This window comes from Danio rerio, chromosome 5, assembly GCF_052040795.2.
Source record: "Danio rerio strain M-AB ecotype USA chromosome 5, GRCz13ab, whole genome shotgun sequence".
NCBI lineage: Eukaryota > Metazoa > Chordata > Actinopteri > Cypriniformes > Danionidae > Danio > Danio rerio.
The window spans coordinates 16,077,957-16,094,975 of NC_141025.1; the positions used below are offsets into that span (position 1 = coordinate 16,077,957).

Consider the following 17,019-nt stretch of genomic DNA (forward strand, 5'->3'; position numbering starts at 1 on the left):
ATGCTCGCTGCCTGGTTTATTCATTTAAAAAACTGTTCAGTTATTATTGTTGCTCTTGCAGATCATACTGAACTCAATGCACAGATACCAGCCCAGATTCCATGTGGTCTACGTGGATCCTAGGAAAGACAGCGAGAAATACGCCGAAGAAAATTACAAGACATTTGTTTTCGAGGAGACCAGATTTACCGCCGTCACAGCCTATCAAAACCACAGAGTAAGTGCTCATCTCTGACACTAATTACTACATTTTAGAAAAACCTTCCTGTTTTCACATATACCCACTGGTTATAATATTAGGCTTACAGCAAATTACAGAATTAAAAACCACTCGCTTTTCTTTAGGGATAAATGCTAATGTTTTGTTAACTTGTTTCATCCGTAGCCCACTTAGAAATGTTTTTTGCTACTTGAAAACTAGGCTACTTATTTAAATGAGCTGAATTTACACAATTCCTAAGTTTTTTTGGGGGGGGGGGGATCACCTTGATTGTTTTATGTACAATCAACTTATATTGATCAAAATGACTAAGTTAACTTAATTTTTTTGTCGGAAAAACACGAAGGATTTGCGTGGAACCCAACATTTTTACAGACGCTTTAAACCAATAAAATAATAATAATAATACGAGTATATATATATATATATATATATATATATATATATATATATATATATATATATATATATTACAATTTGATGACTTAATAAATGGGCAAATCACATCAATAGGCTAACGATGTTCATTTGATTTCAGTTTAGTTTTAAAATTTTAAATACTGTAATTACAATGATTAATAAAACTTTAATTTAAAATTTAATAAAGTTAGGCTACACTTGACGGTGGCTGAGCGCTGAAAGACTGTGGTGTCACCGATGCTCTCGCGCAGCTGTCCAGTGTTTTTCTTCTCTTTTTTTCATCTGTCTTTCCTGCTCTGTCTTCTATCAGTTTGACCTCTTGATCTCCAACTCTCACCGCGGGCTTTACATTTGTTTTTCAACTCATTCCGGAAAATCACGCACACATCTTCATCCAGCGCTTTTCCACAGCCATGAGGCATTACCTCGCGCGTCCGTACTTAACATAAATACTTTACAATCCGTGTCCAAATAAATGTTGAAATGTTTTATAGTTAAGATAAATACAATCGTCGAGTGTCTACGCCCTGGAACACCGCACATATTGCATTAAAGTTGTTGTATAAGCGATTAATTGGAGCGTTACATGGTTTAATGAGTTTACAATTTAAAAAGGCTTATAATAACACAAGGCTCTGGAATGAACTTGATTACCTGTATAAACAATAACACTGAGTGAGCAAAAATAAATGAACAATACTGGAGGTGAATACCCGTATTTGTTCATTTGGCAATTCCATATTTTTCAACTTCTCTCTTTATTTCTCTCAGATAACACAACTGAAAATCGCCAGCAATCCGTTTGCCAAAGGCTTCAGAGACTGTGATCCCGAGGACTGGTGAGTTTTACCATATTATTTTCATCCATTTATCTGAGGTAAAACATAAGTAGTTAGGCAGAAATTGATTTCAATAAAACAAAAATGCACTTTAGACAATGAATGCTTACTAGATTTGTATAGCATAACTGTGCTTTGTTTTGTAGCTACAGGCCTACTTGACCGTTTTCCTTTGTACCTTAAATATTTTCATTATTATTATTATTATTATTATTATTATTATTATTATTATTATTTTTATTATAACTTATGTTTAATTAAATAGGAAAATATTGAATCATGCTCACATGTTTTAATCTATTAAGGCCTTATATTACAGATAAAATATTGTTCTCAACTCTGAAGCTAAAACTGGTATCTTTAAAAACACATATTGGGTCAAACATGGACAATACCAAAGTTGTATATTATATATATATATGTGTGTGTGTGTGTGTGTGTGTGTGTGTGTGTGTGTGTGTGTGTGTGTGTGTGTGTGTGTGTGTGCGTGCGTGTGTGTGTGTGTGTGTGTGTACGTGTGTATTTTAATTAAAATATACATTTTAACCCAGCTGGTTTGACCATATTTGCCCTAGCATCTGAGGTAAAACATAAGTAATGAGGCAAATTAATGTCAACAAAATAAACATGCACATTAGACAATGAATTGATAACATTTTATTGTTTTGTAGCTATATATATATCAACCATTTCCCCCTGTACATTAACTATTATATTGCATTTTCAGCAAAATTACAAATTTTTAAATTGAATAGAAAAGTATTTATTTATGCTTATATTTGTTTTATTATATTAAGGCCTTATTAAAGATAAAACATATTGTTTACCCCTAGAAAATAACTAGCCAGAATAAAGTATTCATTCATTTTTTATGCTTATTATTCTTTCTTGTTGTTGTTGTTATTTTCCCCATTTGTTTTTAATGAGACTAAGGATAATTTAAACTCCAAAAAACTCATGTCTTAAGCTAAAACTTTAGTGAACTAAAATATTGGGCCAAATATAAACAAAGTTGGGCAATTGTTTTTTTTTTTATTATTAAATTTAAATAAAGTCAAATCAACCTAGTTGGTTTGACTATATTTGCCCCAGCATTTGGTTTACAACAACCCAGCATGTTTTAGTGTATTGTTTACTCTAAATATAGTAGTCTGAAAACATGCAACATTTAATGTCATTTATTTTTAAATAATTTGCTCCAAATAAAATTTGTATTCTGAATTAGGAAGAAATGTCATCTCTAAATACAAATTTACAGGATTTATATATATAAAAAAAAGTGTTTTACGCAATATAAATTGCAAATTTAAATGTGCACAAAAACACACATACATTTATCATATACAGTGCTCAGCATATATGAGTACACCCCTCACAAACCTCTCATTCAAATTTATATTTTCTATAGGAAGCTTTACAATGTTATATTTCTGCATATACATTAGATTAGTCAGTACTGACGCCAATCTGAAGCAAATGTAACAAAATAACTAACAATAATGGTGCAAAAACTGATAACTCAAATTTATATGTTAGAGGAAAATATGAATTTTTTTTTCAAAATAAGCAAAAATCAAAAGACAAAAAAAATATTTAAACAATTTTGTTGAAAAGTGTTTTTTTTTTGCAATATTTTTCATGAATTTAATTCTATTATCTTTCCATTTCTAAAGATGTTCTGTGACTAAACTATTATTTTAATACATATTTTTGTTTAATAAATCTGTGTTGTTTAAATGCACCAATATATATTACCCATATTCACTGAGAAATGGATAAAAATATTTATTTACAAAATGGGGTGTACTCATTAGTGCTGAGCACTCTTTTTATTTGTGTGCACATGTTTTGCAATTTACAATGGTTTAACAGTCAATATTTCAAACAGCATTCTACTTTTCAGGGTTTTAGGCTGTTACATTATATATGCATATTTAAAAGACAACCTGAAAGCCTTAAAATTCTAATAGTGTTTGACATACCATTCATTATACATAAAACAATGCATTCCAGTCCCTGATTCTATCTTGCCTGCTCTTCAGGCCCAGGAATCACAGGCCAGGCTCGCTACAAATCATGAGTGCTTTTGCTCGAACCAGAAACCCCATGTCTTCTCCCCCACAACAGAACGGCACAGAAAAAGGTCTGTATACAAAACACTGCTAACACAATCTGATTTAGCAAGAAAACTATGTGTTAAAATAATATTCCTTTGTTTACAAATGAACATTTCAACAATATGACAAGACAAATTGTCACATTTGCTCTACGGATAATATTGTGTGCCTATTACACATTTAAATCCATTACTGATCAAACGGTCCGTATAAGAATGTACACTCACATACATAAACACTAAACCGTATTCTGCTGTGATTACAGCATAAAAGCCAACTCGCTTGAAATGAGCAACAGGCCCAAATAAAGGGTCTACAGTGGAGTAATAGCTCCAGTCTGTTGGGTTTTTAGCATCCATGTTCCACTGGGCAAAACAGTTACATTTGTCTAGTTGAGCGCCGCAGATTTCAATACAAAAAGGTTTGAACAGCTGCGTGCCTGGAGGACATGCTCCTCAGACTGAGATTTTTTTTTCTGTCCTTCACAAAGTGTAAAATGATTTCCTGTGAGAATTCGCCTCTTTGGCTGAAGGACACTCATGACTTTTCCTGCCAATCAAGCGCAGCACATCTCATTTCACAAATGAACTAAATGACACCACTTTGTCATTGCGGTTCAGGTCTATGAACTTATTGTCTGGGCTTCTTAAATTTGTAAAGAGTCATTCAAAACACTGCATCATTAGACAAGCATATTTACAAAAATAAAAAGAATAATAAAAATAAGATTTTAGTGGGTCATTCCACTGTGGTGACCCCAGATTAATAAAGACACTAAGCCGAAAAGAAAATTAATGAAAAATAAGATTATTGAAGGATAAGAAAATGATGTTGATTCTTCAGGAAGCAAGTGACAAAAGTTTAGTTATTAAAAAATGCAAAGCCACTGATAGTTGAACATTGAATTGATTTATGACAAATAAGATCTTTTTTTTTTTTTTTTTTGGACAGATGGCAAACACATACCAGCAAATTATACCAAATTTAAATCAACAAATTTATTTATTTTAGTCTAAAAATTCTGCCTGCCTTGTTCATTGCATTTATTTTCACTCTAATATGAAAAAAAAACATGACAACAAAGAGTTTTATGTTACTTTAACTTTAGTTAACTTTACTTTTACTTTAGTTTCAACTAAATGTTTTTGCTCAGAGATGCCCAAAGTTGGCCCATTGTAATCTTTGATTTGGCCCATCATCCTATCTAAGAGGACAGTGAGAATAATGAAGAGGATTGGGGCAAACACCTTCAACACAGAAATCATCATTTCGAATTTGACATGACCTTTTTGTTTGTTTTATTGCTGAGCTACAAAGAAGCAAACTAAACTTCAATGTTTCAATTGAATGTTGTAAATTAATCAGATTTTTAAAAATGTAAATACTGTCACTCGACTGATAGAGCACTAAGCAGAAGACATTGGCAAGCAAATCAAGGCAAAAACTAGTGTAATTCTGTTATAAATGCGATTGTTATGTTTTTACTGTAATAAGTTCATTATAAATGTAATAAATACTGTATTAGATAATTTAAATAAATGTTTTCTAGTAATTTTTAAATATTATTAAATAAATAAGGAAATTACCCATGGCAACTATTTTTCTTTGGCGCACTAGCCTCATTCAAGTTTGGTTTTTGGCCCTTCAAAGTTTAGGCACCCCTGCTTTAGGTTATACAAAGTTTAACTTGACATTTTTTGTCAGTTAGACTGATGTAAGTTTGATTCAACTTAAACATTTAATGCAGCAAGGCTTTTTTAACAATAGAAAGACCATGTTCTTTTAATAATTGTTCACTGAAAAAATAATTGTAAAAAATCATTGTAGAAATGTAATGAAATAATCATATTGGGTTCTTTTGGTTCTACAAAAACAATTTAATTTTTTTTAAATAAAGTTGGTGTTAACTGCCTGCTCTGCCAAATGGTTGACTATATTTTGACTTTTAAATAATGACTGTTATTAAAGTAATTTTAAGAATGACTGTTTTAAATAATGGTTTACACACACACAGCATTGTTGGTTTACAAAAAAAAAAAACAATCCTGTTGCACTACTACACTTGATTTTGGTTTTATTGAAAATAAGTGTTTAGTGTTAACTAAATGAGAATCAGAAATATTTTATAGCACACTCAAAAAAGGTGATTTAGTATTTAAAAATGTTTTATTTTGAATATGTTTTTATATTTTCATAGTATATGTATTAATTCCAGTACTTTTACCATAAATTGACAAATCAATTATTTGATAGAGGCTGATATTTTAGAAATGATGGGATGTGTTAAAAAAATGCATTGAGTGTGTTAACTAGTGACATTAGTAGAAAAGAAATGCAATCCAAATATTTATTTTCTTGGTGGGGCAGTTATTATTAAAAATAGATTGCAAGGCTCTTCTCCAGTTTGACATATTAGAGCGACAGCTTATCAAACAAGATACAAACTGTAGGGTGGGACTTGATTTTGTCTACATGTTGAAAATTGATTGAATGGTATGATGATGGTATGATAGTCACTTCAGCAAAAAAGGCGAAGTACAAGTAGACATTATTCCCACTACCAATGTTTTTAAAAAAAAAAAAGATTTTTAAAAATAGGTGTTTATGTCTATTTATGTCTAAAGACAATTTTCCAACCCCTGTGGGATAGATAATAAAGTTTATTTAAATGAAATGAATGATGAGGTTAGCGATCGGTCTAATGTCTGTGATCGGTTGATTGTGTCTTTATGCCAAATCCTATATTTAACACAATATTTCTTTTACATCCATAGAGGACAGCAGGCGAGAATATGACCGTGACCCCAGTGGGAATCCTCTGCATTCTGACCCCACTCACCAGCTAATGTCTCGAGTCCTCAGCCCTGCCCTTCCAGTCCTCGGCGGCCTCCATGCCGTGCCCCTCACAGCTGGCCCACGCAGCCCACCTCACGAACTTCGCCTCGACGGACACCCGCAACCACCAGACACCCTGCATCATCATCCCTACAAGTATCCAGCCACCTACGAACACTACCTGGGAGCCAAAACCAGGCCGTCCCCCTATCCCTCACCCAGCATTAGAGGCCACGGTTACCATCCACACATGAACCCAACCACAGCCAACATGTACTCTGCGACGAGCGCACCGACTAATTATGACTACGGACCCAGATAATGACTGATTAAACTGAAAACACACACACATACCTTTGTGTCTTGGACTCACTTGTTGAGTTTTGGATTGGACACATCTTTTGTAGTGGCTTCTGACGGACGAGAAGAGGAGCTGCCATATTTATTGAAGGGAGAGATGTCACAAATGTCCTTGTGGAGCATGTGGACAACATTTGCTCCGGACGGCCTGTGAACTCAGAATCAGACAATGACAGGCCACTGGGAAACTGCAGTATAACTAGTGTTTGGAGATATGAGGAGGACTTCTTTAGACAAATGATGCATTATCACGGACTGGAATTGAACTTTTGTGTTGGATGCACTTTTTTGTTTTTGCTTTTAAAAAGCCATAAGTTATATATATATTACCCTTGAGCCATTGAGCTTCTAGATAGATGGATTATTTGCATGTCGCGCTGTTTTGAAGGTGCTGAAATGCCCTGATTTTTAATTCTTTTTTTTTTTTTCGGGAAAATGCTAGACCACCTTTAGCAGATCCGTGAAGCTTGTAACGTGGCACTGACGTACAGCAATTCAAATAAATAAATGAACAGAATGGCTGTGCTGAACTTGTAAAATAAACATTAAATATTTTACCTTTAAACTTGTTCGGTTAGCATTTGCAGTTCTTCTACAGTTTTTGCAAGAAGCTTTATCAATTTCCTTACTTGGAGGAAATGCAACAAGCTGTTTTTGTTCTCCTCAGACCTTCAGAAATGTTTGATTTGGACAGAAATTAGAGATGCATTATTCAACAGAGGATTGTAATTGAGCTTATTTCAACCTCCAAACAAAAATATATCACCCTTGACAGAAAAAAAAAACTATTTTAATATTTTCTTAATATTTATTATATTTTCAAAGTAAAATCTTTATTTTTAAATAAAACTCAAATGACTGAATTAGTGGCGTATAAATGGTTGAATGTTGCTCATTAACATTTAATATTCATTGCTTTTTTCTTTTTTTTAAAGAAAGGCTTTCTTTAATCATAAAACCATGGCTAAAGTTGTGCTCTCATTTTAACAGTGTGCAAACTTAATTAAAAAGGAAGAAAAAATATTTATTGTGCATCTATCAATTATTTATTATAAACATGATTACTTAAGCATTCAGACATACTAATTATAAAGAAATAATGAGGTTAAATGTTTTTGCAAAAAGCGTTTAAGTATAGCCTAAATATCAATTAAAGTGAGTCGTTATAGAGTAATACTGAAAATCGGGCTTGGCAGAGTCTACTCTACTGTTTTTCTGCTCGGTGATTTAGTTAATCCCATGGTAGAGGAAAGAAACGCTTGCACACCATTTGACCTCTGACAGCTAACGACTTTCTGAAGTATCAAAGGTTAAACAATGTTTCCAGCAATTTGAGGGACGACTAATTGCTCGTATAATTTTTTGTTTTGTGGTAACAACTCGATGCGGTGGGACCAGCAATGGATAATGGGGGCATTTAATTGCTCTGCGTTATTAGAGGTCAAAAAGGGAAAACGAGTAAAAAATTAAATAAAGAGGCGATGATAAACAACACAAGAACGGGGACATTTTATGTATGCTCAATGTTTTCCAATGATTATTCATAATGCATAACAGTATAGTTTTTTGTAAATTATAATAGGAAAAAAGGCCTATACATAAATTATGCTCATGCAATAATCTTTAAAAAATAATATATAAATAATAAAACAAAAAATAATAAACAACTTAAATTAACTGCTTTTAGATATTGATCGAAAACATTTTCAATTAACTGTTTTGCTATATAGAATGATCAGCATTTTTGCTGGTTGGTTCAAACTAATTTAAAGTAAGCTGAATTAACAATTCTTGACTTCTTTTTTTGGGGGGGGGGGCTTAATTGTTTTATGTTCAATCAACTTAAATTTGCAAAAATAAGTTAATTTAATCTATTTGTGTTGGACAACATAAAGGAATTTTGTGGAAACCAGCATTTTTTTTTTTACAGTGTACAGCCAAATTATATTCACTCTAATGTGTAATGATTTCAATCCGTCAATTGTCAAGTAAAGTGTGCATGTCATTTCCCAACTTTTGGGGCCGGAAGAGCCCGTTTGGAGGATTGGGCCTCCCTTCGCGTGTTCCCGGCTAGAGGTAATGAGTTTGGCCCATCAGGAAGGCAGGGACACCCGGACCCATGGCTCTTCCGTCAGGATCTGCCCATCTGTGTTTTCTCTGGTAGCGCTTCGCCTTGATGAGAGGGGCCGACAGGGGCCCGCGGTCGTGCAGCCGGTGTACCTGCATCCATGACTGACGACTGACGGCTGCTTACAACAATGAGCGCTTCTAAAAATGCGCATTATTTATGGGCCGAATGCACCGAAAATTGTATCCGTCTTTGAAGTTCAAATGCGTGAGAAGTTCAGCATGGAAATGAGGAAATACGCGCACTTCGAAAACAAACGCACACACACAAAAATACCGAATGACAGATTTGAGTAATTATGTGTAAAACACCCTGGTTTATTTGAATGCCAACACTTGCTGTAAATAAAAAGTAAAAAGGTGTCTAAATTACTGGACTGCTACATTAGGCTAGGCCTATATTATGTTCATTTATAGTAACATCATATTTACATAATTATTTGGATATAAAATGTGTTCACTTTTCCGTAACAAAATTATTATAATATTAATTAAATAAATAGAACGACGTTTAAAAAAATACAATTAAAATGTAGGATAGTCTACATAAAAAATATGCGTTGGTTTAAAAATAAGTTCAAAGTAGCAGCAGCCTAGTATAATAATAACAACCTAATAATAATAAATTCAATATCTTAATTTGTTAATATTTGAGACAATATCTAGGCTATTACCATTTATATTTTGTTTACTTTTAATAGGTCAACCTATAATAGGAACCTGGATTATGTGTAGCCTACATAAAATAAACGATGGATACTAATAAGCAAACAAATTAATTATTTAATTAATTAAGATGCGTGCATGCGCAAGTTTTGCTACCGAGGTCTTAGTGTAAGGAAACAGTTACTTTAAGACCTCAGTACTGACAAAAATTACTGCAAAAGGGTGGTTCCTCAAGAAACCCATTTATGAGAGAAAGTGTTTTGAGGTACTTAAAATAGATTTTGAAGTTCATTGAGTACTCAACAGGGTTTTTTATGCAACTTTTTACAGTGTATAATAAGAACCTATATAAATAAATCCAATTTTAATTTGTTATTTTACACAGTATGTTGGTTATTACGATACTATTTTTTTATTTAGTTTATTATTAATGAGTCAACAGAACCTGTATGATTTGTAAAATAAACGAAGGATAGGAAACAAACAAACAAAAATGTATGCGCGCAAGATATGCTATATTTTATTTAGGCTATTTGTATTTACCTCCGACAGTCTCATAATTGTGTGTTATATTTTGAAAAAAATGTAATGGTACTTTAATGATAGCCTGTCAATAAAGTATTATTATATTCTAAAATATTACACACATTTATAGATGATAGGCTACTATCGGAGGTAAACACAAATAGTCATTGACAAAAAAAGTCCGATAAAAGATTTTTCGATTTAAAAATTACTATTAATAAAACAATTTTAAAAAGAGCATAAAGAGGTTCTCAAACATAGAAACATAAGACTCTAAAGCATATAAATAAACACTACCAAAAACACTGCATTATGGCAAATTAATACTGAGTGCTGACCCAGTTTTTCAGTAAATGTACCTTTACGTCGTCTTCCAGAATGTGGATTCATCATGCAGTTGTGGTGATTGTCCAAGTCTATCATTTGTATACAAAGAGAGGCAATAAATCAGCTGATAATAAACGATGGTAAAAAATACATCACATTTTATTGTATAAATGTTGTTTTATATATTAGCCCATGTTGAAAGGGCGTAACTCGCTCCACATGTACACTTCTGCGACCAAAAAATAAAAGTTAAGTAAAACACACTAAAATGCTAAAAGAAAAGAAAAAAGTAGGCTAATCATCTGACACAGGGTCGCATCTGGAACATCTGTTGTGACAAGCCTATCTTTTGTGTACATTTCTCTAACTTGGCACGTCCAAAGACAGCTCTTAAAAAAAAACTTAAGGTAGACCAACCCTGGAAAAAATGTTTACCTACAGCCATGCACGTGTTTCGCATTTTCCCGCGTATTTCAGCGAATTTGCGATCCATTTGTCAACACTGCATATGAAAACAAATCACCGGTGTGCTTATCGCAGACAACAGAAATCGTTTCATTCTGACTCGGCTTGCCAACATATAAATAATTTACTATAACACAACCAGTGTTCAGTTTCTCTCATTCAAAGGGCCATTTCCTTAGACCGTGATTACCTGGGATCATTTGTTTAAAAAACTAACATCTAATCATGCAGATTTACTGTATTTCTAGTACAAGAGTTATATGTTAAAACAGCAACACATGCCACGATACAGCGGTGGGAAGTTAACCCGAATTCTTCACATTATTTATTAATTAACCAATTAAAAAGGGTTTTATTAACGTCTACCATAATTCTATATAATAAAAATAATGAAGCCCACAGTCACAGATTATGCTATATTGATGTGCGTATGCCGGAGTACCTGCAGCTGTATCCTCTTTTGTCTTTACCGGTGACTACGGTTTGTTTAAGCTGGCGTACAATGGTCAGGTGACCTCTGACCCCTAGTGCTATAGACCGGCGTGTGTCTGTCATTCAGCAAGCCACAGGTTTTTTTCAGTGGCCCGTGTCGGGGTTCTGCTTATACTGACTGCTTAGTGATCTATTATTGACATGGGAGGTATAAGCTGAAATCTCCAGCAATAGACGCTGAGGTGCAATTCACAAAGCGGATGGAAGGGACCCCTGGCATGGCTTTGTTGTGCCCTCCCCATCGAGTCTAGGAAGTGATTACCAATCGGACGAGGTCATGGACAAAGGTGCGCGAGGGTCCACAGATGACAAGGAGAAGGCTAATGACATGGCGGGCGGTGAAATGAACTGTTTTGTCTTCCTCTCAGGCCGGCGACTAGCCCGCTGTTGTTTTTCCTTTAAAAGGATGGCCTCCGAGTTCCCCGAGCTTCCTGTACCGTCTGATGAGATATTCCAGTCTGGGTTTGTCCCCCGAGACACGTGCTTTATGGGGCTGAACGGCTGTGGGCCGTTTGAAGTTCCACCGCCACCGTTTTGAGACGCATGAAATCCCACTTAGCTTAGTAGCATGGGTGGCTATTATTACCGCATACGCTGACAAATATATTTACTTTCAAAGTCTTCGCATGTTAGTCAACTTATTCGTGCGAGTTTAAAATAAGCAGGTCATTAAAACAGGTTTCTGGTGGAGTTTTTATATATATATTTTCTTGAAGCGGCAGGTTCTGATGCGCAATAGCATTTGCTGATCAGTTCTGTTAAAGATTCTTTAAATATTTTATGGAAAAAACTTTTGGTAGCATTTATTGTATTTTCTCCATCCAAATTTTGATAAAATTCATAACAAATCGGAAAAACTATTAGCCTAAACATTTTTGCCTCTTCGGTAGCCTACTCAAAGTTTCCAAACAATGCAAATGTCAACAAACCTAAAAAAAAGCCTATATATCAAATCAGATATCAGTTAAATGTGACATTTTAAAGACATTTCAATCAAAACAATCATACATCCAAGTATAGACTGTTTATGCTGTATTTCTTTTACTTTATCAAAAATAATAAAAGTTCATAATGGTCATTCCTTCACAAATTGATATTAGAAGTTATTAAAATCCTCCAATCTGATGTTTTTTTTTTTTTTTTTTTTTTTAAATGTAATGTATTCTGAATATTAAAACTGGTCCTCAGTACTCATTCACATTTAAAGGCATGGATCACCCAAAAAACAGTATTGTTTCCATTATTTCACTTTCAAATGGTTATAAACTTTTATAAGTTTCTATCTTCTGTTGCACACAAAAGCTTTTTTAAAGAAAGCGGGAAACCTGTAATCATATCCATATATAAAAAAAACAAATCCTATGGAAGCTAATGGTCACAGTTTTCCAGCTTTCTTTAAAGGGGGTGGGGTCCTTCATTTGAGTATATGCACTATTTATGCTGTATTTCTTTTAATTAATCAAAAATAATAAGTTAATAAGAGTCATTCCTTACGAAATGGATATTAGATGTTATTAAAAATCCTCCAATCTGATGCTTTTAAAAAAATGTACCTTATTATGAATATTAAAACTGGTCCTCAGTATTCATCCCTATTTAAAGGCAGATCACCCAAAAAACGAATATTGTCTTAATTTATTCACCCTCAAGTGGTTATTAACCTTTATGAGTTTCTATCTTCTGTTGAACACAAAAGAGTATATTTTGAAGAAAGCTGAAAACTTGAAACTATTTATATATCTATCGCAGGTGAAGCAAATGCTATAGAAGTTAACCAAGTAATGGTTACAGGTTTCCAGCTTTCTTCAAAACTTTAGTGTTCAACAGAAGAAAGAAACTTAAACCAGTTTGGAACAAGTGAAGGATGAGTAATTGATGACAGAATTGTCATTTTTGGGTGAAATATCCCTTTAAAATTCTCATCTACAAATAGTGTAAACAATAGCAGATTTCAGCTCTCTTAATATGTAACGTCAAGTCATTTCAAAATAACACAAGTAGAAAAGAAAAAGGAAACAAAAAGAAACCGTACAAACTACTTTGTTGAGTGAGCCGTGCTGTAGTCGCCGAGCAAAAGCAATAACTACAAAAATAACTAGTTTGTCTTTTAGCCACATCCGAACACAGAGGTCAGCCTTGTCTTTAGGCTGAAAATAGAGCCGCCTTCATCAGCTCATGAGCTTAAAGGGAAGAACGAAGCGAAGCTTGCTCAATGAATCTTTCTAACAAACAGGCCTGTCTGTGGAGCCCGAGCCCCTGTGATTAACCCGGCGTGATGTATGCAGGTCAGTCCAGAGGGCAATCTTAAACTCGGAGGCAGATTTGGAAAAACAGCGCTGGATTACTTTGCCGCTCAGGTGCGACTTTGAGAGCAAATACACACCTAGTGAAGGACATCAGCCTGCGGTAAAGCAAACAGACGGTTTAAACTTTGCCTTTGACAATACAACGCTTTTAAACATAGTGGAAAACTGGAACAAAACACATTGATGGAGTGTGTTTAAATTTGCTCCTTATGTTTGATTTTGGAGAATTGCACCCAAAAAAACTCGTCAATCAGATATCCCGAATGTGATTATTGTAGCCCCGCCTCCTAATGGCAGCCAGCCACTAATTTAGGCACATTCATTTAAAGAAAAAGATGTTAGCGCCGCGTTCAAGTATGTAAATATTGTCAGAGTAATTTGCGACAATCAGTTTGAAGGAAATGGCAAAGCAGGCCTCTGTCTTCCAAACTCAACTTTCACTATATATAGACCACACACTTATCCGCTGGTCCTTGGACCCCGCGGCCAAAAGTCTCTGTGTGGGGTCCTGATGGTCTGAGAAGGCCACACTATTCACCATGTCAGTATGATGTTGCAGAACAGCCAGTGGCTTTAGTTTCTTCCAGCCAAATACTCTAATGTTGTTGTCCCAGCCTGCCGAAGCCAGGATCTTGCCGTCGGCACGGATCCGCAGCTGGGAGACCCCAGGATTGGTCATCTGAATAGAGTCGTGCATCTGTAGGGGAGGACACAAATCACACATTAATCCAAATGAGCTGTGATAGCAAACAACCTCTTTGGAATCCCTTCAATTTCATCACAATGACAAACGCTTATTGAATATCAAATGTGAAAGTCCTCACCAGACATTCTTAATCGTCTCAGGCGTCTAGAAAGGATTATCTTTTAAACTATTTACCAGAAACAAATGAGTTTGTTGTTTAATGACCTGAGCAAGATCAAATTTAAATCCATAAAAACGCAGGACTGAGGAGCGAGAGCAATTCCCCACCAGCCACCTTTGGCTGATCTGATGATTGAGCCGCAAATGAACGGCTAAATAGCTGTTGAACCTGGCAGAGGAAATCTGTGCGCGACTCCAGCGCCTCAATCATCGGCCGCAAAACATTCGAGGACTAGCAAAAGGCTACAGCTATTTGGATTGGAGCGTTAGGTTGTAGGTGGGGTGAGGTACCTTTGTCACCATGCAAGGACTGTTTTTTGCTGAAATCTTTGTTTGCGAAGGCCTTGTTGTTTTAAGGGTCTCTAGAGAATTACATTTGCATTGAAAGATCTGGTCAACACCATAAGGGAAGCAAACGCTGGCTAAAGATTACCTTCCCTTGCTCTCTGTGATCTACAGTGGCCAAGAGACCAGATAAATCTCGGTAATGGGCAACAATGTGACGTATTATAAAGTATTACCGAGAGCTCATTATCTGCGGCCCCTTCTCCTTTGAGGACGTTCTCGAGGTATTTCCTGGAGAAAAGTGCACACGTGTGCTAAGTGTGTGCGTGAGCGAGTGTACGCACGTCTCTCTATGGGAGGCATCTGGTCCCGAAGCTGGAATCAAACTGGACAGCGTAAAATTGACTTCATAAGCGGTGTCCAGAGAGACTAATGGCTCTCATGCGGGAGAAGACAGTGAAGAATTTGTCGGCGTGCTCCTGTTTCTGCCTGGAAAATCAGAGCCAGTCACTCCTGCATGTGGAAGATATAAGCCAGTCAGGTATTCCTGACCCAAGCGAATAGAAGAATGCACCGGGAAAAACGTCCCTAACATTATTCTTTAGCAGAGAAGGGTAAAACCGGACTCTTGGATTACTTTCGTTCATATTGGTAATCATCTCCCATCATAGTCCAAATCAAATCTGGGGAGTCATGATGTCACCTGCGAGGAGAAACTTTCCCACAAAGGGAAAGCGAGAGACGAGTTTGCGTGTTGTGGCCAAGAGGGACGGGGGAGAAAGATGAATCGCTGCAAGCTGAGGTTGGTATGCCTGAACTAAACGCCCATCTGGTCCATATTACAGAGCTGATAATGATGGGTTAATGTGTCTATCTGTGTTTGTTATGCTTCCCATAGTTTGTGTCAGGAAAATACATTAATTTAATTAAGAGGTCACAGCAAAGCGATAAAAAAGGTAAATGGGTGTTTATAAAGTGAGCCGTGAGGCCTGTATCGTGAAATAACCATTAGAAAACCATGATTTACAGATGGCCACACTTTCGTTTTTTTAAACATACTGTATGAACTGAATTTTCCTGCAATTTCCACTAATCCAGAGTGTTTTAAAACAGAAGTTTAAATAGAATACATTATCAGATTTTTCGTTTACTCCAAAAGACTTGCTATATTAGCACATCTGGCAATGGCTTTTCCACATACTGTATAATTAAAATGGTGTGTCAACTCCATATTCAATCTTGTTCAAATGCAGTATGGAAGTATTCATTTCAGACACAGCCTCTAGAGTTTGGGAATGGTCATATCATTAGCTTTCATTGATAGAATCCATTCTCCATGGGTTTAGATCCTCTACAACAAACTTGCAGACATCAAAGAGGTCAGTCTTTAAGAACTATCCTTCATTTCTTCGTTGGACTATTGATTCCTGATGGGTAATGTATACCAAGCGGTCATCTATGCACGCAACGTATACACATATACTAGTACTGTGGACGAATAACTAAAAACAAACCTCAAAATTCAACTTCACTGAAAAAAATTATTCAAAGATGATTGCTTGGATTTACTCAATTTTTTATGTTAGGTGGTTTTAAACAATCTATTTGGGCTGAATTTAAACAAACAAAACAAGTTGAACATTATTAAATGTAATTAGTTTAAATTCAATATAAATAAATTGTTTGCAACAGTTCTGCATGCAACACTTTTTTTCAGTGTTGGGCCCAACAGGAGTCAGAGGGGTAGTGCAGTTATTTGATTTTGTTACACAAAAGACAACAGAGTACGATATGAATGAGCCCAAATATCCTGAAACAAACTCTATCAATCCTTCTTCATCCCAGTGTCAATGTTGTTTTTGAGTGTGCTTTTGGTTAAATGAGTGAAATAAGTTATGTGATTAATAAGTTCAATGTTTTGTCATTCTCTGTGCCTCTTGAAGGAGTTTCCTAATGTTACAAATAAAGAACACAGAAAACATAAATTCATCTACTTGTCAATAGTGTTTAGACTGGTTAGAAGTTATTCTCTAACTTGTTGATTTTAAATAAAGCCTGAAAGAATCATGTGAAGTGTACGCTGCAATCCTGCCATGTTCTAGTCATCAAAATTCCACTAAGATGACACATGACATTTAGTACGTTTCCATGGACATCAATAATCAGATTT

General features: G+C 35.1%; 2 protein-coding genes across 8 annotated transcripts in view; one reads left to right on the top strand and one right to left on the bottom strand.

Annotated features, from left to right (window-relative positions):
- Nucleotides 1-7,360, top strand: part of tbx1 (T-box transcription factor 1) — a 28,233-nt gene extending 20,873 nt beyond the window's left edge. For 3 of the 4 annotated variants that reach the window (XM_087251389.1, XM_087251387.1, XM_087251388.1), the window contains exons 5-8: nucleotides 62-217; nucleotides 1,412-1,479; nucleotides 3,522-3,622; nucleotides 6,371-7,360. In XM_087251389.1, the coding sequence (XP_087107515.1) occupies nucleotides 62-217; nucleotides 1,412-1,479; nucleotides 3,522-3,622; nucleotides 6,371-6,753 (708 nt within the window). In that variant the 3' untranslated portion in view covers nucleotides 6,754-7,360. 4 annotated transcript variants of the gene reach the window in all.
- A 1,288-nt stretch (nucleotides 7,361-8,648) lies between these two features.
- gnb1l (guanine nucleotide binding protein (G protein), beta polypeptide 1-like) overlaps nucleotides 8,649-17,019 on the bottom strand; it is a 68,906-nt gene continuing 60,535 nt past the window's right edge. For 2 of the 4 annotated variants that reach the window (XM_087251862.1, XM_087251860.1), the window contains exons 7-8: nucleotides 14,238-14,396; nucleotides 8,649-10,525 (exon numbers count right to left, since the gene is read on the bottom strand). In XM_087251862.1, the coding sequence (XP_087107988.1) occupies nucleotides 10,499-10,525; nucleotides 14,238-14,396 (186 nt within the window). In that variant the 3' untranslated portion in view covers nucleotides 8,649-10,498. 4 annotated transcript variants of the gene reach the window in all.